Raw genomic sequence first — 22,976 nt, 5'->3', positions numbered from 1 at the left:
TGTCCCGTGACCTCCTGCTCGTGCACCTAGCCTGGCACAGCAGTCAACCCATGACACATGTGTCTGTCCCGTGACCTGCTCCTCGTGCACCTAGCCTGGCACAGCAGGCAACCTATGACACATGGGTCTGTCCCGTGACCTCCTCCTCGTGCACCTAGCCTGGCACAGCAGGCAACCTATGACACATGGGTCTGTCCCGTGACCTCCTCCTCGTGCACCTAGTCTGGCACAGCAGTCAACCTATGACACCTGGGTCTGTCCCGTGACCTCCTCCTGCACCTAGCCTGGCACAGCAGGCAACCCATGACACCTGGGTCTGTCCCGTGACCTCTTCCTGCACCTAGCCTGGCACAGCAGTCAACCCATGACACCTGGGTATGTCCCGTGACCTCCCGCCAGTGCTCCGAGCCTGGCACGCGAGCCCCGCGGTGACCTCATCTGCGCGCCGCTCGTTTACGTGACAACCCTTACTGGTCGTGTCGGGTGGTTGCGGGTTTTGACGACACATTTATATATTTACGCGATCGAACTCCAAAAAAAACCCCTCCGCTACGTAATTCTAGATTTGAAGCTTTCGTGACTGCAATCATTCATACTCTTAGTTCTTTCGGTAAAGTCACGTAGGTAAAAAAATGAAATAAAAATTAATAAAAAATAAAATAATACCCTCCGCTACGGTTGTAAATTAACGTTGACATTATTCAAATTAGGGGGGTGCGGCCTCGCCTCATGAATATTCATGAGGGCGTGTCCCGGTGTCACGGGACCACCGCAGTCAGCTGACTCGCGACGACTCCCGCAAGCGCCTCCGTCGATGTCGCCTCCAGCTGCTGCCGCTGCGACCATGGCCCCGTCAGCCGCGCCGCTTCGCCTCCGCCGCCTCCTCCTCCTCGCCGCCCTCGCGGCTCTCGTCCTTCTCGTGCAGGGTGAGAAGCGGTCGGAGTCGAGGTTCGCGTTTTAAGGGCCACACGACGAGTAGCGAGTGGGGACGGGGAGGCAAGGCCTGGTCCGCTTCGGAACTCAGGCCTCGGTCTTGCCTTGGCAGCCCCGCCGACCGGAAGTGAGGGAAGGCCGGTAAGTGGGGGGCTTGTCCTGGTCGGCCTCGAGAGATATTGACCTGGGAATGGGTTTTGTTGGGTTTAAGGAGAAATGTTTATAGAAACGAGTGTTAACGATTTTATTTGTAATGAAATTGTGACGTGTTTTCGTGTGTGTATATAGTTGGGTTGGTTCCTTATGAAGATTGGTTGGATCGTGGGTAGTGGTTGTGTGGGTTGTAATTATTCTGATGAAGGCGTTAACTGTGGTGGTGATTGTGATAGTGATCAACATCACCACAGCTACCACCATCGTTACCACAGTGCCACAAAACTATTACCTACATCATTACTATCATTATCACCATTACCACCATTGCCATCACTACCACCATCAACCATATCGAACATCAATTACCATACTTATTATTACCACGACCACCGTCATCTCCGCTCTCAACATAATAACTCTATAACCTTCACATCAATCGAAATGTTTACGACCACTGCTACTATTCCCAACATCCTCAACACTACCACCAACCACCATCAGCGCAAGTGTTACCATTATTAATCTCTAGGGTAACTGTTGAAGTTGCACGTCGCATTGCAACAGCAAAGTTCGGTTTTGAATTAACGCTTTGGTTTGGCGTGGTTTGGCGATGGTGAGGTAACTGTAACTGTCCACGTTTTTGTTATTTTACCAGGCAAGGTCCACTGAACTATTACAACTCTTTTCAGAAGCGACCTGGCCGTCACAAGTGATAGCTCAACGAAGTGGCTGATCACGTGGGAATTTATAGCAGTCAAATTCTTTATGATGTTGATTCTAAATGTGGAGGGAAAAACCGGAGGACCTGGATAAAAATCCACGCGACTCCGGGGAGAGAGACACGCAAACTCCAAATCTACAGCAGCAGGCGTCAGGGTCGGGATCGAACACACGACCTCCTGTATACCAGGCGAGGTAGTTAACATCTCCTAGCCACCGTGATGATGATGAGAGAGACACGAAAACTCCAAATATGCAGCAGGCGTCGGGTTCGAGATCGAACTCACGACCTCCTGTATACCAGGCGAGATAGTTAACATCTCCTAGCCACCGTGGCGCCCCCAGGTTGCGAGCGAGTTAGTGTGGATCATTGCTTGCGTCTCCATTCTGGTTCACACCGGAGAATTTCTGTGCAAACTTGAGAGAAAAAAACACAAGAAACTAATTATTAGATTATACGGCACATCACGAACAAACATTCAAACGAGCACTGCATCGCGTGCTTTTAGATGCGCTTCTGCGGCCGTCTAGAACGCTCTTCCGATATTATGAAGCCACTGGAGCTTGATGGAAAAATAACTTATTTTAGAACTACATGTTGTGTTAGTTTATTGTCCTTTTGGATGGTGAGGCGAGTAATGGAGGGCACGCTGCCCTTTGTTGGTGCATGAGGGGACGCAAAGACTTAAGTCTGGCGAGGTCCGGTTCCCTCTGAATGTGGCCAGTGTTTGTGGCCTGGAGTTGGGATAAAACCGGAGCAGAGCTGAGTGTAGATGCTGATATCATCAACACCAAACACATTGCACATGCTGGTCCTTGTTTACAGTGCAACCCTCAATACACACGTACATGCTGCACACACGTGAACATACGCACTTGTATATACACACAAATACAAAGAACCCCCGTATAGCCTTAATAGACTGTTCGGGCAAGTGCTGCTAGCGATCACCAATGAAGGCCGGAACCGTAGACGAAGGAGTGGGTGGCCAGCACCACGCCCGATCGCCTTTGTCTCCCTAGTGGCGATGTCTACACACTGTACCAGGTACTCATTTGAGGCTGAGTCGACTTAGGGGAGGCCCAGGACCGGTTCAGATAATCGTCACTGGTGTTGGCTATGAGTGGGAATTGAACTCGGGTCGCCGCTCCCCATATACATACACACACACAAAGATTCCTGTGTGGACCTTTATTTTGTTTTTGGGCAAGCGCTTTTCATGAGCCCATACAGTCATACCCACAATTACGTTTGCACACATGTACACCCATGGACATGTACAGCCCCCTTTGTCAATCCACTGCTGGATGGAGCTTTCCTACTCCATGTAGGCGATGTGTTTCTTTTTTACCATACCATATTTCACCATACTAGTAAGTGCGGGTTGGTGAAGGCATGGGGCATAGACGTTGGCACGTAAAAGCTCAGTACAACAGTGGATTTTGCTGCACTGCCCTATGTGGTGACCTGGGTTCGATTCCCAGCCACGGCTAACACCGGTGGCGAGTGATACCAGATCCAGTCTTGGCCTCATCCTTCACTAATCTGACCCGTGTGGTGAAGTATGGTCAAACAACACAGAAATGGAGAGGCCTTAATCCACCAGAACATTAACAAAGGGCTCTACTGTACATAACCGTACATTAATACTCCATTATAAAATATTAACATATAATCACTGACGTTTTGGACTATGACCCATCTTCAGGGTACGGAGATTTTGGCTGACTTTTAGCTGGAGGTTGCACTTTTGACTGTCAATCCAATACTTCAATAATTGTCAGCTGGTATTTTGTCAAATTACACGTAAAACCAAGTTTAATGTGACGGGGTCTTTTTTGTGTGTGTGCGGTCAAAGATAACCAGGTTCAGACCACCAACTCCCCTGCACTTGAGAACCTGGTTTAATCATAACTCAAGTCTTCAAGTCTCTATTTTAATCTATTGGGGGTCTGTGTAAGCCATCGGTGACCAGGCTGAGAGGCCATTCACTCTCATCACATTTGAGTACTCGGTTTATTCCTTGGCAGGGCGGCTGAATCCGGGATTTGAACCAAAGAACTTGGCAGTGCCGGCTCTGTGTTTCTGACCTCGAGGGACACGCGGGCGGACACCGGGGTGCGATTTTGACAAAATGAGCTGACTGGAGGTGTTTTCCCCACGGAGATGGAGCGATGATAACGGCTCTCTGCTCGTGGAGCTCCACACGGATTGTTGAGTCGTGAGACCGAGAGAGGTGGCGACAGCGTGAGTGGGTGGGGGTTGGGGGGTGGAGCCCTTCATCCAGCAGTAGATACATCATGGCCGATGATGATTATATTTTATAATTGAAGAGAACTGTGCAAGACTAAGCTACACCAGTAAATAGCAAATAAAAACACTTTGTGAATGGAGCGTGACCCATCTTACTCACGAGCCAAAGTTTCTCCTCCCAAGTTCTCCAGCTGAACGGCAGCCACGTCACGTGGGTCAAGGGTTGCCTGCCTTCCTTTGCGCGCCGCACGTTAGAAAAGCAGCGGGGGCTGGTTGTTATTGGGCTGATGGTGCCATGGACGAGCAAAAAAAAAAAATCTCATCTTCAGGATGAAGCTTGCCACGTGCCGACAGCCGTGGGTGCTGCACCGCTTGAACGCTTCGCGTTTGGTGTGATGATCAGGCACGGCAGCGGAGGCGCCGCCGCCGGCGGACGGGCTGCTGGTGCTGCGGGCGCCCGCGTACGTGCCGCTCGCCAAGGAGGAGGCGGCGCTGCCTGGGGACCGCGTCGGAGACCTCGTCTCGCTGGCCATGGGGTTCTCTGTGGAGCAGGTGGGGCCCGCTGTGGGGGGGGCCTAATAGTTGTGGTGATGGTGGGTGGTGATGATGGTGGTGATGGTGGTGGTGATCGTGGTGGTTTCTGTGGTGGTGATTGTGGTGGTTTCTGTGGTGGTGATTGTGGTGGTTTCTGTGGTGGTTTCTGTGGTGGTTTCTGTGGTGGTTTCTGTGGTGGTGATTGTGGTGGTGATCGTGGTGGTTTGGGTGGTGGTGTTGATGCCATTGATAGTGGTGATTGTTTATGGTGGTGATGGTGATAGTTTCCATGGTGGTGATATTCGTGATGGTGAGTGAATAATGATTTTGATTGACTGGTAGTGGTGTTTGTTGTGGCATCTGATGATGGTCGTGATTGTGTGGATGATGAAGATGATGGTGGGAGTAATTATTTGGTAACAGAGTGGTGGTAATGGCCATGGTGGTCTTGATGGTGGCTGTGTGTTAATGTCGATAGTGGTGATGGTGTAGTGATGATAATATTGACGATGATGTTGACGATGAGATGTTGATGTGGTGATGTGGTGATGTGGTGATGCAGGAGCTCCCGTGGGGCGGCCTCGCAGCAGGTGATGTGTTTCTCCGTCCCCGCGCCTTCCTGCTCCTCTCCCTGCTGGGGGCAGACGAGCGACTCCTGCCCAAGGCCATCGCCTCCTACCGCGTCGCTCACGTACGCGCACATACGCGCACATACGCGCACATACGCGCACATACGCGCACATACGCGCACATACGCGCACATACGCGCACATACGCGCACGCAGGCGCATGCAGGCGCACGCATACACTTACACGCGTATACACACTTGCTTATACGCACACACAGGCATACACAGACAGACACTCATGTACACACACGTATGCTTGTATGCACACACACGTGCACGCACATCAAAACATTCATGCTGCCCATGCTCTTGTTACCGCTGCTAATGTTGCCGCTGTGTACGTGTGTGTGTACGTGTGTGGAGCAGACGGTGCCGGTTGACTTGTCGTGGGTGAGCAATTCGCTGGAGTCGTCCTTCGGGGATGACTCGCTGATGCTGGAGTACTCGCCCATGCATCAGGTGAGCCCTCAAATTGGTGCTCGGTTTATCTACTCTCATCGGGTATAATGTAATGATTTGAATGTGTGTGTGTGTGGGCAGTGGGTAATGCAGTGGTCGTAGCACACTGCGCTACGAACCCGGCAAGCGGAGTTCGATTCTTGCTTGCAACCAATAATAGCGGCAAATATTTGAGCCTGTCCCGGACCTCTCCTATGTCGACTCACCGTTAAACGAGGACCTGGCGTGGTGGTGTGAGCACTGGGGAGAGACGAAGGCGGCCGGGCGTGATGTTGGCCACCCCGCCCGGCCCACTCCCCTCGTGTGCCGTGCCGGCCTTCATAGGTGCTCGCTTAACAGCACTTGCCCCAACAGTCAGGTGAAGGCTGTGTGGGGGATCTTTGTCTCGTGTGTCTGTGTGCAGTTCATGTACGGCTTTGGAAAGGCATTTTCTCAAATCGCGCAGTGGGAAAACCTGCGACCTCGCAACCTCAACACGGCCATCGCGCCTGGGTCGTCCCTTAATGTCACCGTGCAGGTTCGTTTGTGTGTGTGCGCGCGCGCGTGTGTCGGTACGTGTGTGTGTGCGCGCGCGTGTGTCGGTACGTGTGTGTGTGTGCACGCGCGTGTCGGTACGTGTGTGTGTGCGCGTGTGCTACAGAGCTGGCCCGGGTTAGATTCCCACTCACGGCCAACACCAGCGAACCGTTCCTGAGCCTCCCGTAGGTAGGTCGACTCCACCTCAAATGAGTACCTGGTGTAGCGGTGTGTAAACATCGCCACTAGGGGGACGAAGGTGGCCGGGCGTGGTGTTGGCCACCCACCCCATCGTGTGCCGTGGCAGCCTTCATAGGTGCTGCTCGCTAACAGTACGTGCTCCTACAGTCTGGTAAGACTATACGGGGGGCTCTTTGTCTTTGCATTTTAGTATATGTATGTGTGCCTGTGTGTGTGGCCTCAAAGTGCACATAGCCTGGCACAGCGCGGTAGTGACGTCATCGCCACTTCGTGGGGAATGGCGGTTCTTGTGGGTGTCAATGTATGTGTGTGGGGGGGGGCGGTAGTGTAGCGGTTAGCACCCTGCACTACAAACCTGGCGACCCGATTTCGATCGCCGCTCACTGCCACCAACACCAGTGACGGGTTATTTGGACCAGTCCTGCGCCTCCCCAAGGTCGACTCGGTCTCAAATGAGAAGTTGGTGCGATGTGTTAACAGCACCGGGGAGACCACACCGCCTGCTAATACACTGCACCGGCCGTAATAGGTGGCTGCCAAACAGCACTTGCCACAATAGCGAGTACGGCTCTGGGGATCTTAGTGTGTGTGTGCGCGTCTGTGGGGGTGTGTGCGTGTGTATTTGTCTTTGCGTGCGCCTTGTCCGTGTTCCTGCGTGGATGCTGCCGGTTCCTGCCGGAGTCGTGGTTCCTCGATTGTCGCCTCCGAATTCACCGGCATGGGATTCCAACAGGGCGAGCGCGCCACCCCGTGGCGATTTATGGAAACGCCCAATATCATCTCTTTCATTTGTATGGAAAGGCAGGTTTCACGCAAGTGAGTTTTTTGTGGGGGGGGGGGGGCGTCACTGGGAAACGCGCGTGTCCGAGTGTCCGAGTGTTCGTGTGTCTGTGTGCGTGTCTGTGTGCGTGTGTCTGTGTGTCTGTGTGCGTGGGGTGCGCAGGAGGATGCGGAGTTCCTGCTGGAGCTGCGCTTGCTGCAAGAGTTTGCGAAGGCCGTACGTCACTCTACCCTCTCCTCCCTCTCACCACCTTCTCTGCCCACTCTCTCACCTCTCCTCCCACTCTCACCTCTCCTCCCACTCTCTCACCTCTCCTCCCACTCTCTCACCTCTCCTCCCACTCTCTCACCTCTCCTCCCACTCTCACCTCTCCTCCCAATCTCTCACCTCTCCTCCCACTCTCTCACCTCTCCTCCCACTCTCTCACCTCTCCTCCCACTCTCTCACCTCTCCTACTCATCCCCTCTCCTCTTCCACCTCCCACTCACCTCTCAGCTAGCATCGTCATCATCTTACTACAATGAATGACTCAAAGATGTTCTCATAATTCTAGCGTTAATTTGCTCATTCAAATTTTATGCCATCCTCGTGATCAAATGTTTATAGAAAGATGTTTACATCATCATCAAGCTTTCATTTATTGCAAAATGCGTTCATCATTGCCATCGCCATTGTCATCAAACTGCCATTGATTTTAAAGACGACTGTCCATCATTTTGATTGTAACTTAATCACCAATGGCCACACAAGGGTGAGGAATCGACCATATCCTGGAATATCAACAATGAGTCTGTAGGTCTCGGGGTCTCAATGCGAGTCTTTGGTGACCAGGCTGACACCGTCAACTCTGCGCTTGAGAACCTATTTTCAGAACAACTGGGGTCTATGTGAATCACTGGATATCTATACAAGTCTATGGGGTCTGTATGAGAATAAGAGACTATGTGAGTCTGTGGATCTGTGAGTCTATGCACCGATCTTTGGTGACCGGGCTGAAGCCATCAGCTCTCTTGTGTGCTTGAGAACCCTGGTTTAACCGCTGTGGTTGTGCGTCCAAAACCCCTGTGCTGGCTCTGCGTTTTTGACCGCTGACCTCTGAGCCACCCGGCCACTTCAAACCTCGCCATCGATGGGTTCGAGAGGTCAAATGTCAGAGGGCGCTGGGGCCGGCAGCGCTGAGATCCTGGGTTTGAATCCGGGTTCCCGGCAGCACAGCCTCGGCGCATGAAACCGGCTTCTCAAGTGCAGCGAAGTCGATGATGGTCTCTCCGGTGACTGCACAAACAAAAACAACAAAATACAAATGCGTCGTTTGAAAACCTTGATTCTGCACTAATTTGAGTGCAGCTCTTGAGAATTTAAACATTGGGTTGACTGCCCGTGCGACGAACATTCTCTCCGCACCAGGCCGGGTCGGAAAGTGCTACCACAGTAATTTTGAAGCTGTTTTGGAGGAGTAGTTCTGTGATCTCCGCTTCCGCGGGCCGCTCTCCAAAGCAGCGGTCTGCGCTGCTCCGTGAGTGATCAGTGACCCTCGTCACGTGACGCCTTGTTTGCCGGACCCACAGAACAAGGGGGGGATGAGATGGGTGAGCGTTTGGTGTGTGTCCCCCCCCAACCCCCAACCCGTGTGTAGGTAACCTCCGCTAGCCCAGCCTCCCCGGCCGTAGTTGCCGTGGAGTTGGGGGGGCTGCTGGGAGTGGTGCGTCGTCATGGCGATGGGTCCGCTCAGGCGGAGGAGGCGAGGAGCATGCTGGGACACGCCGTTGCCCAGGTAACCTCTCGCCCCCACCCCCCCACCCGCTCCTCCTCTATCCACAGGTCGACACATTTTTGTTTCGATTCGATTTTGGTATTGACCCCCCGTCTCGTTTGTATTGCTTTTCGTCGATTCGTTCATCTCGCCGGTACGGAGTCGTCCACGCCACTCGCCCAACTGTGCCGGCTGCGTGTGCATTGTGCCGCATCGTCACCCCGGGGTGGCAAGGTGTCCGTAAAGGTGACCTCGGTAACCAACCACACACACGGTAACGGCAGCCCTCCCGTGGTCACGGTCACCGTGGCGACGCTGTCCCGCTTTCTGTGCCCTAGTTTGCGGAGGACGTGGCCGGCGTGTGGGGAGGGGAGGTGGTGGTGGCGGCGCTTACGGTGGCCACCGCTCCGGAGCCGTCCCTGCGCAGGGCGCGCTCCGTGCTGCAGCTGCGGGAGACACGGAGCAAGGTGGGAGACGGCACCACCATCAGGCGACACCACGCACCGGCACCGGCACCACCACGCGGCACTTCCACACAGCACCACCACCACCACCACACAGCACCACCACCACCACGCGGTGTGCAGCTGGGAGACGAAGCCAACCGGGCGTGGTGCAGGCCACCCACCCCCTTAGTTGCGACGTGTCAGCCTTCATCGGCGTACTTGCCACAACAACAGTTTGTGCGAAGGCTACAGTGGTGAGGGGGGTGGTGACCCCCTTTGTCTGTGTGCATCAGGTGGACTTGCAGAACCCCTACAACCTGGCGTACCGCTACAACTACAACTACGCCGTGGTCTTCAACATCGTGCTGTGGCTCATGCTGGCCATGGCTCTCGCCATCATCGCCGTCTCCTACGGGATGTGGAACATGGACCCGGGCCGCGACAGCCTCATCTACCGCATGACCAACCAAAGGCTCAAGGCCGATTAGACTCCCTCTCACCAACCTCCCACCCCCCGCTCCACCCAGGTGTCTAGTGATGCCCCCCTTTCATAAGCACCACACCCCCCCCCCTTCTCGTATTACCTCTGTCCCCCATCCATTAATTCCGCTCCCATCTAGTATTGTCGCACACCTCATTGGTGACACGTCCCATGTGGCTCTGCTCCATCTTGTTCCACCCCCCTGGGTACTGCCCCCCCCCACACCTCTGCTACCACCTCGCTCAGAGCCCCCCCCCCTCACTGATGCTGCCCCCTTCCTCTCCATTGGCTGACGATATCACCAACCGACCGTCCGTTCATCGGATGGGCAATCGCCGTGCATTTCGGCAACCATAGTTTTTTTTTTTCCGCGCTCTGATGTAAATTTTTATTTTTTTAATTATTTTTGCGCGGCGTCACTTCCTCTTAAGCCCAATCATTGTGATGTCATATCCTGTGTCGTCGACACCCCCTCCCACCCGCCCCCTGCCTCCCCTCACAACCCACACCGAGAGATTTTGTGTTTTGCGTGAATTGCCGAGCGTCGGCCCCTTTGCCCCCCCCCCTCGATCCCTACTCTGGGTTTGTAGTTGTTGTGATTCGTGATCCGCGCACGACGTCATTTTGGTGTTTGTGTCGTCAGCCTTGTGTGGTTCCCGTCCTCTCTCTGATCTTCAGAAACACTCCGTGCTTGCCGTGGGTAGTTGTGTGTTTGCTGTAGATGCAAGTGATGGCTGCGGCTTGTGCATTCACTCGGCTCCATCCCACCCACCCACCCACCTCCCCCCGCCTCCCCCAGGTGAATCGTCACCCACTTGCGGGGGTCACAATTTGATTATCGTTGTTTCGGTTTTTACCGTCTCGGTTCCCTCTCGTTTCTAGTTTTGTTCCGTCTCGTTATTCGCCTCTCCTCCCCTTCTCCGTTAGCATGAACGTAACAATTGAATTTGCATTTCGAGAAGGCCTCAATGCCATAGGCGAGGGTGCCACCACCACTCCTCGACGCGCGGCGACCTCCGCCATCGAGACATCTGTGGAAAAAGCATTATAGCTCATCAGATTACTCCGGTATAAATAAATAAATATTCTGATCTGCTCTTAGGTGTCTTCCCCTCAGTCGCTGGGCCCGTGGAGACGACCGCTCCCACGCCCGTCTTGGCAATCGGCCTTCTCCCACTCCACCCTGCACACGCGTCCCACCCAGCTAAACACAAACACATCAATCTCGTGATGAGTTCAAGAAAGCGGTGTTCATGCGAACTGCGTGCTCACAATCGCCGGGTAGGAACCGCAGGCGAGCTGCTGGAAGGCTGCCAGGTGGCGTGAGCCGGCGCTACCGACAAACAACTGCTCTGCGGTTCTATACGTGTTAAGATGGTTTCAGCCAGTGAGTGAGTGTGCATGTGGGAGGGATCCGCTGTTGCCCGATCTCATCTACGACGAGGCTCCCCACCTGTCACTCCGGCGTCGCTCATCCCGTCTTGCCACGACATTCCCAGCGTCCGTCTCGAACACGCACCGGCCCGTGATGCACCATCGGCCTCTCTTGGAGCTGCGGAGGCATACATCGTCACGGGGTTCTCGCACGCACTATCACTCGGATTGCTGGTCATTCTCGGCCTACGATTTTTTTTTGCTGCCACGGTCACGGAAATTGTGAAATTGAAAGGAGAGAAGCCTTGGAGGTGGCTGACTGGATAGATTGAGCACTTCCTTACAACACGTGCGGTGTTGTCATGTGCTGAAGGGCTTCACGTTGTGCACGGCTCTGCATTGGCCGTCGGGAGAATGGAGCAGTGGGCCTCAACTGGAATATGGCTGACTTTATCCACTTTGGTATAATATATCAGTTTTTACGTTATAATTCACATTTTAACAGTTTTTTGTTAAATTAATATATTTAAAAAATCGTATAAATGTCGCCTGTTTTATGTAAATGATATGCTAATGAACCATTTCATACGAAACGGATGCGAACAAAACGACAAAATGGGAGCTAAAAATAATCCCGGAAAACCGCAAACGAGACGAAGCAAATCACAACCCCGAATCGACACGATCGTCCTGGTGTCATGCCCGGAGGGCGCAATCCTCTCCCGCGCGTCTCGGATGCTACTGATGATGTGTTATTCACGGACTCGCTGAGCAAAATCATAATAATTATAATAATAAAGTGTTTAACCCTCGCGGGCCCGAGTGCAGTGTGTGGCACTGCTTCTGTGTATGTGTGCTGAGCGTTGGCGCAGTGGTTCGCGTGCTGCGAGACGAACCTGGCGACCCCAGTTTGATTCATGCTTACAGGCCCCCAAGACCAAATACGATTATCGCAACCGGTCTTGCGCCTCCCCTAGGTCGACTCGGCCTCAAATGAGTACGTGGTGCGGTGTGCAAGCATCGCCACTAAGGAAATGGCGTGGTGCTGGCCACCCACCCCCTCGTGTGCCGTGCAGGTCTTCATAGGCGCTTGCTAACAGCACTTGCCGCAAAAGTATGTTAAAGCTATACGGGGGATCTTTGTCATGAATAGCTCTGACTCCCAGCCACGCAGCGCTACCCAGACCTGCCCACCACCACCACCACGAACGGCCCTGGCCGTCTGCGGAGGGCCAGTGGTCCCAAAATTCTAAAAGAACAACCCAAAGCTCTGGCCTCTTCATTTGCATCGAAGGCCTTGACCCGGCCAATAAAGCAGAGATGTAGATCCTGTTGAAATAGTATGTTCTATAACGCGAATTGGATATAACGCGATGAATGCGTTAGGGAACGCATTTTTTTTATATAGCGCGAGTGCGATTTGGATATAACGCGATCGAGTGAACGGAACGACGTCGCGCGAGTAGCAATAGGCGGTCGCCTCGGCACAGCGTCATCACACGAGGCAGTGGGATGCTGCTGGATGCTTCGAGATGCTACCCACGTGCCTCGGTCTTTGCTCGGCCTGCGTACGCGTCTCACGCGTTATCGCGGACTGTGCTTCACCCCCCCCCCCCCCCCATATATTATACATTATACTGGTAGGAACCTCCTGGTTACACCAACCCACAGGGGATTATTGTGTCCGTCGTGCAGGGAGGGGCTGGGTGGGGAGGGAGGGGCTGAATGGGGAGGGGCTTGGTGGGGAGGGGCTGGGTGGGAAGGGTGGGGAGGGGCTGGGTGGGAAGGGTGGGGAGGGGAGGAGCTGGGTGGGGGGTGGGAGGGGTGGGGCTGGGAGGGGCTGGGTGGGGCTGGGTGGGAGGGGTGGGGCTGGGTGGGGAGGGGCTGGTCACCCCGTGGTGCCCTTATAAAACTCAACGTTTAACCTACTCACGCCGGCTTGTGCCCGCCCTCACAGTCGGGCATATTTGCGGAATACACCACGCCGCTGTTGACCCTGGCCATTGACCGAGCAACCCAACGTTCTTACCAGCTCCCTCCACAGGAATGTGTTTATAACGCGATATTTCCATAACGCGGTGTTCTTCAGGAATGCAACTACCGCGTTCTATGAGAACAGACTGTACCGTACATTTGCTGACGGGACAGAGAATACCAGGTCCGTGCAGAACCACCCTTGCCTGAAACCATACCAGATCTGCGATCTGGTTCAGATACAATGGGGAGGCTGATTGATGCCTCGGTGTAATTCAGGAATAATTGTGCTATGAACCCGGCGACACGGGTTTGATTCCCGCCCACGGTCTGGGGCCTCAGTTGGGTCGACTCAGCCTCAATGAGTACCTGGTGCGGTGTGTAAACATCGCCACTGGGGAGACAAAGGCGGTCGGGCGTGGTGCTGGCCACCCACCCCATCGTGTACCGTTCCGGCCTTCATAGGTGCTCGCTAACAGCACTTGCCCCTACAGCCTGTTAAGGCTATACGGGGGATCTTTATCTTTGTCTTTGATGTCTGTATGGGGAACGGTAGCGCAGTGGTTGGTGTACGAGCCGCTGCGCTCCCGGCGTCCCGAGTTCCATTCCCGCTCACGACCAGCGCCGGTGACGATGATCTGAACCGGTCTTGGGCCTCAGCTGGGTCGACTCAGCCTCAAATGAGTACCTTTTGCGATGTGAAAACATCGCCACCGAGGGAGACAAAGGCGGCCGTGCCGGCCTTCAAAGCCTATACGGGATGGATATTTGTCTTCGTAGGCACGAGGAGCGGTAGCTTTGCGGTAGAGGCTATACAAGGCATCTGTGTCTTTGGAGCGATAGGTTAGCGCGCTGCGCTACGAAATGAGTGCCTGGTGAGGGGGGTGTGTAAACATCGCCACCGCCGGGGAGACAAAGGCGGCCGGGCGTGGTCCTGACCACCCACCCCCACATGTGCCGTGACCGGCTGTCATAAATTGGTACTCGCTAACAGCACTTGCCCCAACAGTCTGTTAAGGCTACACGGGTGATCTTTGTTGTGTCTCTGTCTGCCAGGTGTCATTCTCAAGGGCGGCTGCATGAATTTCAATGAACTCCCCCACCCCTCCTCGCCACCCCCCCCCCATGGATTTATGTGAAAATGCAAAATCAGTCCCAAAATAATCCCACGCCACCCGACACCCACGCCGGACGGATTATCATTCTGATCCCGACCTAGGAACGTGGAATGGCGCGGCCTCCGCGGTCATGCGAACTCTGAATTCTCTCAGCGTGTCTCCGTCTTGTCTCCCTGTGACCTTGTTCGCGTGACTCTCCGTGTGAATGTCTGACTCTCTCGTTTGCTCTCCCCGTCTCTTCCCTGTCTCTCTGCCTCATTGCCTCTCTCTCCTCATCTGTCCTTGTCTCATCCACGTTCCTCCCTCCAGCTCCTCTCTCCACCCTCTCCTCTGCTCCCACTCTCTCCCTTCACACTCTCTCTGTCTTCTTCCTTTCTCTCTCCACGCTCCTCCGCGCGCTCTCTCTCTCTCTCTTCAAGGTGATGCGTCACGTCTCAGTCACGCATCAACTCTCCCCACCTCCTCCTCCTCCAGTGTCTCCCTGTGTCTCTGTGTCTCTCTGTGCCTCCCCATGTGTCTCTGTGTGTCTCTCTTTATCTCTGTCTGCTGCCTCTGTGTGTCTCTGTGTCTCTCTGTGCCTCACCGCGTGTCTCTGTGTGTCTCTGTGTCTCCCAGTGTCTCTTTATCTCTGTCTGCTGCCTCTGTGTGTCTCTGTGTCTCTCTGTGCCTCACCGCGTGTCTCTGTGTGTCTCCCAGTGTCTCTCTTTATCTCTGTCTGCCTCTGTGTGTCTCTGTGTCTCTCTGTGCCTCCCTGTGTGTCTCTGTGTGTCTCCCAGTGTCTCTCTTTATCTCTGTCTGCTGCCTCTGTGTGTCTCTGTGTCTCTCTGTGCCTCACCACGTGTCTCTGTGTGTCTCCCAGTGTCTCTCTTTATCTCTGTCTGCTGCCTCTGTGTGTATATCTGTCTCCATGTGTGTCGATGTGTGTCGATGTGTGTCTCCCCGTTTGTTTCTGTGTGTCTCCCAATGTCTCTTTTTATCTCTGTCTGCCTCTGTGTGTCTCACTGTCTCCATTTGTGTCGATGTGTGTCTCCCCATGTGTTTCTGTGTGTCTGTGCATCTCTCTTTAGCTCTAAATGTCTGTCCCTGTGCCTCTCTTTGTCTCTCAGTGTCTCTCCGTGTTTCCCTGTGCCACTCTGGGTGTCTGTGTCTCTCTGTGTGTCCACGTTTGTCTCTGTGCATCTCCCGGTGTCTCCCCGTGTGTCTCAGTGTGACTGTGTCTGCTAGTGTCTCCCTGTATCCGTGTCTCCACGTGTGTCTCTGTGTCTTTCTGTGCATCTGTGTCTCTACGCGTGTCTAGGTGCCCATTAACAGCAGTTTCCCCAGCAGCCTATGTAGGTTACACGGGCAGTCTTTGCCTTTGTGCTGTGTGTGTCTTTGTATATGTGTCCGTGTATGGCATGTGGAGCGGTTAGTACGCTGCGCTACAAACCTGGCACCGGTGAAGATTATCTCAACCGGTCCTGGGCCTCCCCTAGGTCGACTCAGCCTCAAATGAGTACCTGGTGCGTTGTGTAAAAACATCGCCACTGGGGAGACAAAGGCGGTCGGGCGTGGTGCTGGCCACCCACCCCCTCGTGTGCCGTGCCAGCCTTCATAGGTGCAACTCGCTAACAGCACTTGCCCCAACAGTCTGTTTTAGGCTATACGGGGGATCTTTGTCTACCTGTCAATAACAGTTGTTCTGATATTGTATAAATCTACAATTATATGAATATCAACGATATCTATTCCACATCTGCGTTGAATAAAAGGACTTCCCGTATCTGCAGGCTCTTACCTGTTCTTATAGACGGGGAAGTCTTTGATTTAAGGGTTTGCCTGATCATGTAGATGCTGTCGGTTTTAAAATCCTACATATGTGTCCTCTGCGTCATTGCAATTCAACAAACCCATAATAAAATATACAAGTATGTGCCAGCCTTCATAGGTGCTCGCTTACAGCACTTGCTTCTACAGTCTGTTAGGGATATACGGGGATCTTTGTCTTTGTGTCTTTGTCTTTGTGTCTCTCTACGAGTTTGAGTGTGTATCTTGACGCCTGCACATGTGTGTGTGTGTCTTTGGGGAGCGTGTCTGTGCGTATGTGGCTGTGTGTATGTGTGTGTCTGTGTGTGGCTGTGTGTATGTGTCAGTGTGTATGTGTCTATGTGTATGTGTGTATGTGTCTGTGTGTATGTGTCAGTGTGTCTGTGTGTATGTGTCAGTGTGTCTGTGTGTATGTGGCTGTGTGTATGTGTCTGTGTGTATGTGTCTGTGTGTGTATGTGTCAGTGTGTGTGTGGCTGTGTGTATGTGTCTGTGTGTATGTGTCAGTGTGTCTGTGTGTATGTGTGTATGTGTCAGTGTGTGTGTGGCTGTGTGTATGTGTCTGTGTGTATGTGTCTGTGTGTATGTGTCAGTGTGTGTATGTGTGTATGTGTCAGTGTGTGTGTGGCTGTGTGTATGTGTGTATGTGTCTGTGTGAAAGTGTCAGTGTGTCTGTGTGTATGTGTCAGTGTGTGTGTGGCTGTGTGTATGTGTGTATGTGTCTGTGTGTATGTGTCAGTGTGTGTGTGGCTGTGTGTATGTGTGTATGTGTCTGTGTGAAAGTGTCAGTGTGTCTGTGTGTATGTGTCAGTGTGTGTGTGGCTGTGTGTATGTGTGTATGTGTCTGTGTGTATGTGTCAGTGTGTGTGGCTGTGTGTATGTGTTTGTGTGTATGTGTCTGTGTGTATGTGTCAGTGTGTGTGTATGTGTGTATGTGGCTGTGTGTATGTGTGTATGTGTCAGTGTGTCTGTGTGTATGTGTGTATGTGTCAGTGTGTGTGTGGCTGTGTGTGTGTGTATGTGTCAGTGTGTGTGTGGCTGTGTGTATGTGTCTGTGTGTATGTGTCTGTGTGTATGTGTCAGTGTGTATGTGTCAGTGTGTCTGTGTGTATGTGTCTGTGTGTGTGTCAGTGTGTATGTGCCAGTGTGTCTGTGTATGTGTTAGTGTGTATGTGTCTTTGGGGAGCGTGTATGTGCGTATGTGTCTGTGTGTATGTGTCTGTGTGTTTGTGTGTCTCTCCAGTGGTAATGTTTACACACCGGTGACGCTCGCTAACGGCACTTTCCCCAAAATAATGTTAAGGCTACACGGGGTTTCTTTGTCTTTGTGTATATGGTGTCCGTGTGTCTGTGTGGTTCTCTGTATGCCTGTGTTTGCGTGTGTCCATGTTTCTTTGTGTCTGGGTGTCTCTCCTCCCTCCCCCTCCCTCCACCCCCCCACCCAGCACCTCCCCTCCCCCACATCTCCCCCTCACCCCGCCCCCCGCCCCCCTCCTGCTGTCTGGGACACATTGAACACGAATCGATAGCGCAGCGGTCACTGGACAGGCAATTGACCTCCCATCACAATCACCACCACCACCATCACCACCACCATCACCAAAGCTCCCCCGTATAGCCTGAACAGACTGTTGGGGCAAGTGCTCATAGCGAGCATCTTATTAAGGTCGGCTCGGCACACGTGGGGGTGGATGGTCAACACTACGCCCGGCCGCCTTTGTCTCCCCTGGTGGCGATGTTTACACACCGCACCAGATACTCATTTAGAAGCTGAATCGACTCAGTCGACCACCACGATCACCACCATCATCGTTATCACCACCGATACCACGAAGTGACGGTGACGTCACCACGGCGTCTGTGCCAGGCTAGGTGCACGTTTGAGGCCACGTGAAGTGTCGAAGGCTCTCTGACAGGTCACGGGACAGGCCCATCAACACCACCACCATCATCATCACCATCACCACCACCATCATCATCACCACCACCATCACTACCACCACCATCAACACCACCACCATCATCATCACCACCACCACCACCATCATTATCATCACCACCATCAACACCACCACCATCATCACCACCATCACCACCATCACCATCATCACCACCATCACCACCGCCACCATCACCACCACCACCATCACCACCACCATCATCACCACCATCAACACCACCACCATCACCACCACCATCACCACCACCATCATCATCACCACCACCATCATCACCACTATCATCACCACCACCATCACCACCACCATCACCACCACCATCATCATCATCACCACCATCACCACCATCATCACCACCATCACCACCGCCACCATCACCACCACCATCACCACCATCATCACCACCATCACCACCGCCACCATAACCACCACCATCACCACCACCATCAACACCACCATCATCACCATCACCACCATCATCACCACCACCATCACCACCATCACCACCACCATCATCACCATCATCACCACCATCACCACCACCATCATCATCACCACCATCATCACCATCATCACCACCATCACCACCACCATCATCATCACCACCTTCACCATCATCACCACCACCATCATCACCACCTTCACCACCATCATCATCATCACCAACACCACCATCACAACCATCAACACCATCACCACCATCAACACCATCATCACCATCACCACCATCATCACCACCACCACTCTTACCCCTCCCTCCCTCCCCCGTGCCCCCGTGGTTGTCGCAAGGTCATCCGTAACCGCATTGATGACGTCACCGCGCGCTGTGACGTCACCGCGCTCTTGGTCGCGCAAGGATTCCCTTACGTCGAGTTCGTCACAGCCCGCAATGATTGACGGGGGGGGTGGGGGGAGGGGTCCCTCAGGCAGCCGTGACAATTCCACATTCCCACGACGGGAGGCTCTAATATACTAAGGAAGACCGTTATTTCGGGCCCATTGGGATTTGCGGGAGAGAAGATGACGTCATCGCGCCCTGTGCTGTGACGTCATCGCGCCGGGGTTCCCTATTGCCGATGATGTCATCGCTCTACATTGTCACTCATCGATGCGAATACTGTGGTCAACATGCCCATCGTGATGATGATGACGATGTTATTAAAACAGCCATCACCACCATCAGCAGTAGCATCGAAATCCACACCGAACATCGACATAATTAACATCATCATCTTCATCAGCTGTCCGTGAGCATAATGTAAATACAAATGTCACCTAATTTCTTAAGAACAGTTTTTTTTGTATATAGATTGCTGTCCTTCCCGTGCACGTCAACACACATCTTCAGCAGCGCCTGGCCCACACATGCCCGCTTAACGAGTGGCTCACAGGGTAAATCCTAATCAATCAGACTGAAACTAAAACTGAAACGTGGACATATGAACCTCATGGCGGTACCCCGGGGTACCACAGTACTATAAGGATCATACATCGCAGCCAAACACTCTAAACGCGTGATGTTGATCCTAAATGTGGAGGGGGGGGAAAACAGCGGACCCGGAGAAAAGTCGACGCGACCACGGAGAGAGAGAGAGACACGCAAACTCCGAATCTACAGCAGCAGCAGGCGTCGGGATCGAACCCACGACCTCCTGCACACCAGGCGAGGTAGTTAACATCTCGCTACCGTGGCGCCCGCATTCATGTTGGGGCCGTCCATAAATGACGTCACGAGATTTGGGACGATTTTTGACCCCCACCCCCCCTTCGTCACACGGCGTCACAAAAAGTCAGACCCCCCTTCATATATGACGTCAGAAAGCTCTGCCCCCCCCCCCCCCCCCAAAAATAAGAAATGCTTCAAATCGCTTTAAACTATTGTCATTGTAGTGCGTATTTAATGTGGCGCTGCACTCTGATGTTGTAGGAGAAAACATTCATTAAAAAGTCTATTTAATTAAGCAGAACGTGTTGTCTATATTTATTTAAAGTTGCGCATTTTTATGTGACGTCACATTTCTCAACCCCCCCCCCTCCCCCTCGTCACACATCGTCACAAATATCTGACCCCCCCCCCCCCCACGTGCGTGACGTCATTTATGGACGGCCCCTTTCTGTTTAACGCCACCACCTCTCACGAGCCTGATTAGCAGAAGCTACATAACGGACCAAGCCCCAGTTATGTAAGCACATTGTTACCAACTCTCTCCTCATTACCCATTGATTGTCCGTGCTCCCCTAATCGCAGGCTGCGTCTTACTTTCCCGCTGCGTCTTATAATCCGACACATTCAGCAACGTCCCCTCCCGCCTGCCACGGTGTCCCCTCGGTGGGCGGGGCTAAAGAAGGATCCATGGGGTGAGGGGAGGGGCCGTGGGGGGAGGGGGGGGGTGAGGGGGGGGGTGAGGGGCGGGGGGACCCTTCACGCACGTGGGACCTTATCTCCGTGTATCCTTCCGCGCAAGGACACTGGCGGTGTCAGAAATAAAGAAATAAACCCCGCGACGCTAATGGGATTCTGAGCACACGTGTGTGTGCACGAGGCAAAGATCACCCGTGTAGCCTCAACAGGCCGTCTGGGGGCAAGTGCTGTTAGCGAGCACGTTACGAAGGCACTAGGCCCGGCCGTCTTTGTCTCTCCCCCAGTGTGACCGGGCGTCTGTTTGGTCTCTCGCTCACAGGAGGAGGGCCGAGGGTCAGCCTCAATGTACCCGCGTGGCGTGAAGTCCGTCTCGTGCTCAACGCGTCCAATAAATCGACCCCCATCATCATCACGATCATCACGATCATCATCGGTCAATGAGTGACCTCGCCTTCCGTGGGGGTGTGACGCGCGCGTCGAGAGGAGGCGAACACTGCCCCGGACGATTCCCTGGGGCTCACGGGGGAAAGCGCTGTCAGCGAGCGCCTATCAAGGCGCCAATGAAGACGGCCACCGACTCGCCCGGAATGCACCCAGGGACACGCCAGGGTCTCGGAAGCGAAGCGGAGGTTGAGCCTGGAGAGTTCAGAATCGGAATATTTACACTCGACGAGGAATCCGATGAGATGTGAAGCTCGTTTATTCACAGATGTCCAGTCTGGGCGGGATAGAACGTCACAACAACAACAACACACGATAAAAAAAACAACAACACGGCAGGAGTGCAAAGTATAGGAAAGTTAAACAAATCATCTTCTTGGTTCTTTCGGTAAAGTCACGTAGAATGGAAATAATTAAATAAAAAATAAAGCATAATAATACAAATATCTATATATATAAAATCGCAAATCTGTCTGTCTGTCTGTGTGTGTGTCTGTGTGTTGCCGGACCATACGCAGCTTCATTGGACGGCGGTTGCCCCTGGCAACGGGTAGCGACGCATTCGCTGCGGGGTGGACGCCATTTTTAATTCCCGTTAAAAATATGCGCACGCATTAACACGCGACTCTGAGGTAAATTCATCAAAGTTTCACGTCCTCTTCACTCCCCTCCCACCCCAATGTGTGCAATTACTATTATAGGGTCGGTAGATAATAAAATTGTAGCGATTACACAGTATTATTGTAGCGCGGGGGGGGGGGGGGAACGGCACCCGTACCCAGCCTCAGCCGGGTGGGCTATTTAGGCGAGGCCGGAGGCTCTGCACGGTACTAGGCCTCGACACCCACCACGCGACTCTGAGGTAAATTCATCAAAGTTTCACGTCCTCTTCACTCCCCCCCCCACCACAATGTGTGCAATTACTATTATAGGGTCGGTAGATAATAAAATTATAGCGATTACACAGTATTATTGTAGCGCGGGGGGGGGGGGGGGGTAACGGCCCCGGTACCCAGCCTCAGCCGAGTGGGCAATCTAGGCGAGGCCGGAGGCTCTGCACGGTACTAGGCCTCGACACCCCACCCGTGTCAAGCGACGACTTTGTGGTATAAACTCGATATACCCAGCGTTGCCCGGGGGGAAAATACATTTAAAATCTTCTGAAAACTTTCTAACATTACATACCAATGAAAAAACAACTGTGTAATTACTTTTAAACCCGACGCGCCAAGAATCGATTCTCTGAATCGCGCAAAGGAATCGAAGGTTGTAGATTCCTTTAGATTCGGACGATTCCCGTTTACTATAAGTTGGTTAAAGTCGATATAAACTGCTACGAACGGGAAATATCCGGCATTGACCGGGGCAAAAATGTTATTAAAAACTCCTGAAAAAATAAAATAACAATGAAAATGAAACTCTATCATTCAAAATGTAAACCCCCAACATGCCAGGAATCGATTCTTTGAATCGCACAAAGGACTAATCGAAGGTTGTAAATTACTTTAGGATCGCGCTTCCTGTTTGATATAAGTTGGTTATAGAGTTGATATAAACTGCTACGAATGGGAAATATCCGGCGTTGGTGAGGGCGGTTGTGAGTGGCGATTGTGAGTGGTGATTAGTGAGTGGTGAGGGGAGGTTGAGTGGTGAGGGTGAGTGGTGAGGGTGAGTGGTGAGGGTGAGTGTTGAGGGTGAGTGGTGATTGCCGAGGGTGTGATTGGTGAGGATGAGTGGTGAGGGAGAGTGGTGAGGGAGAGTGGTGAGGGTGAATGGTGAGGGTGAGTGGTGAGTGGTGAGGGTGAGTGTTGAGGGTGAGTGGTGATTGGTGAGGGTGTCATTGGTGAGGATGAGTGGTGAGGGAAAGTGGTGAGGGAGAGTGGTGAGGGTGAGTGGTGAGGGTGAGTGTTGAGGGTGAGTGGTGAGTGGTGATTGGTGAGCGTGTCATTGGTGAGGATGAGTGGTGAGGGAGAGTGGTGAGGATGAGTGGTGAGTGGTGAGTGTTGAGGGTGAGTGGTGATTGGTGAGGGTGTGATTGGTGAGGATGAGTGGTGAGGGAGAGTGGTGAGGGAGAGTGCTGA

General features: G+C 53.1%; 1 protein-coding gene across 1 annotated transcript; it reads left to right on the top strand.

Moving 5' to 3' along the window:
• The first annotated feature begins 768 nt into the window (after window positions 1-768).
• ATP6AP2 (ATPase H+ transporting accessory protein 2) lies at window positions 769-9,965 on the top strand. The gene is made up of 9 exons (XM_078607126.1): window positions 769-926; window positions 4,467-4,615; window positions 5,160-5,288; window positions 5,593-5,685; window positions 6,089-6,202; window positions 7,346-7,399; window positions 8,820-8,957; window positions 9,275-9,403; window positions 9,676-9,965. Exons 1-9 carry the CDS (start codon window positions 815-817, stop codon window positions 9,868-9,870), a joined length of 1,113 nt encoding a protein of 370 aa, XP_078463252.1. The 5' UTR covers window positions 769-814; the 3' UTR covers window positions 9,871-9,965.
• The last annotated feature ends 13,011 nt before the right edge of the window (window positions 9,966-22,976 follow it).

This window comes from Lampetra planeri, chromosome 27 (genome assembly GCF_965212315.1).
Source record: "Lampetra planeri chromosome 27, kcLamPlan1.2.h2, whole genome shotgun sequence".
Classification (NCBI taxonomy): Eukaryota; Metazoa; Chordata; class Hyperoartia; order Petromyzontiformes; family Petromyzontidae; genus Lampetra; species Lampetra planeri.
Note: the sequence above shows the minus strand (reverse complement) of the source record. Positions and strands in the feature narration are given on the sequence as shown.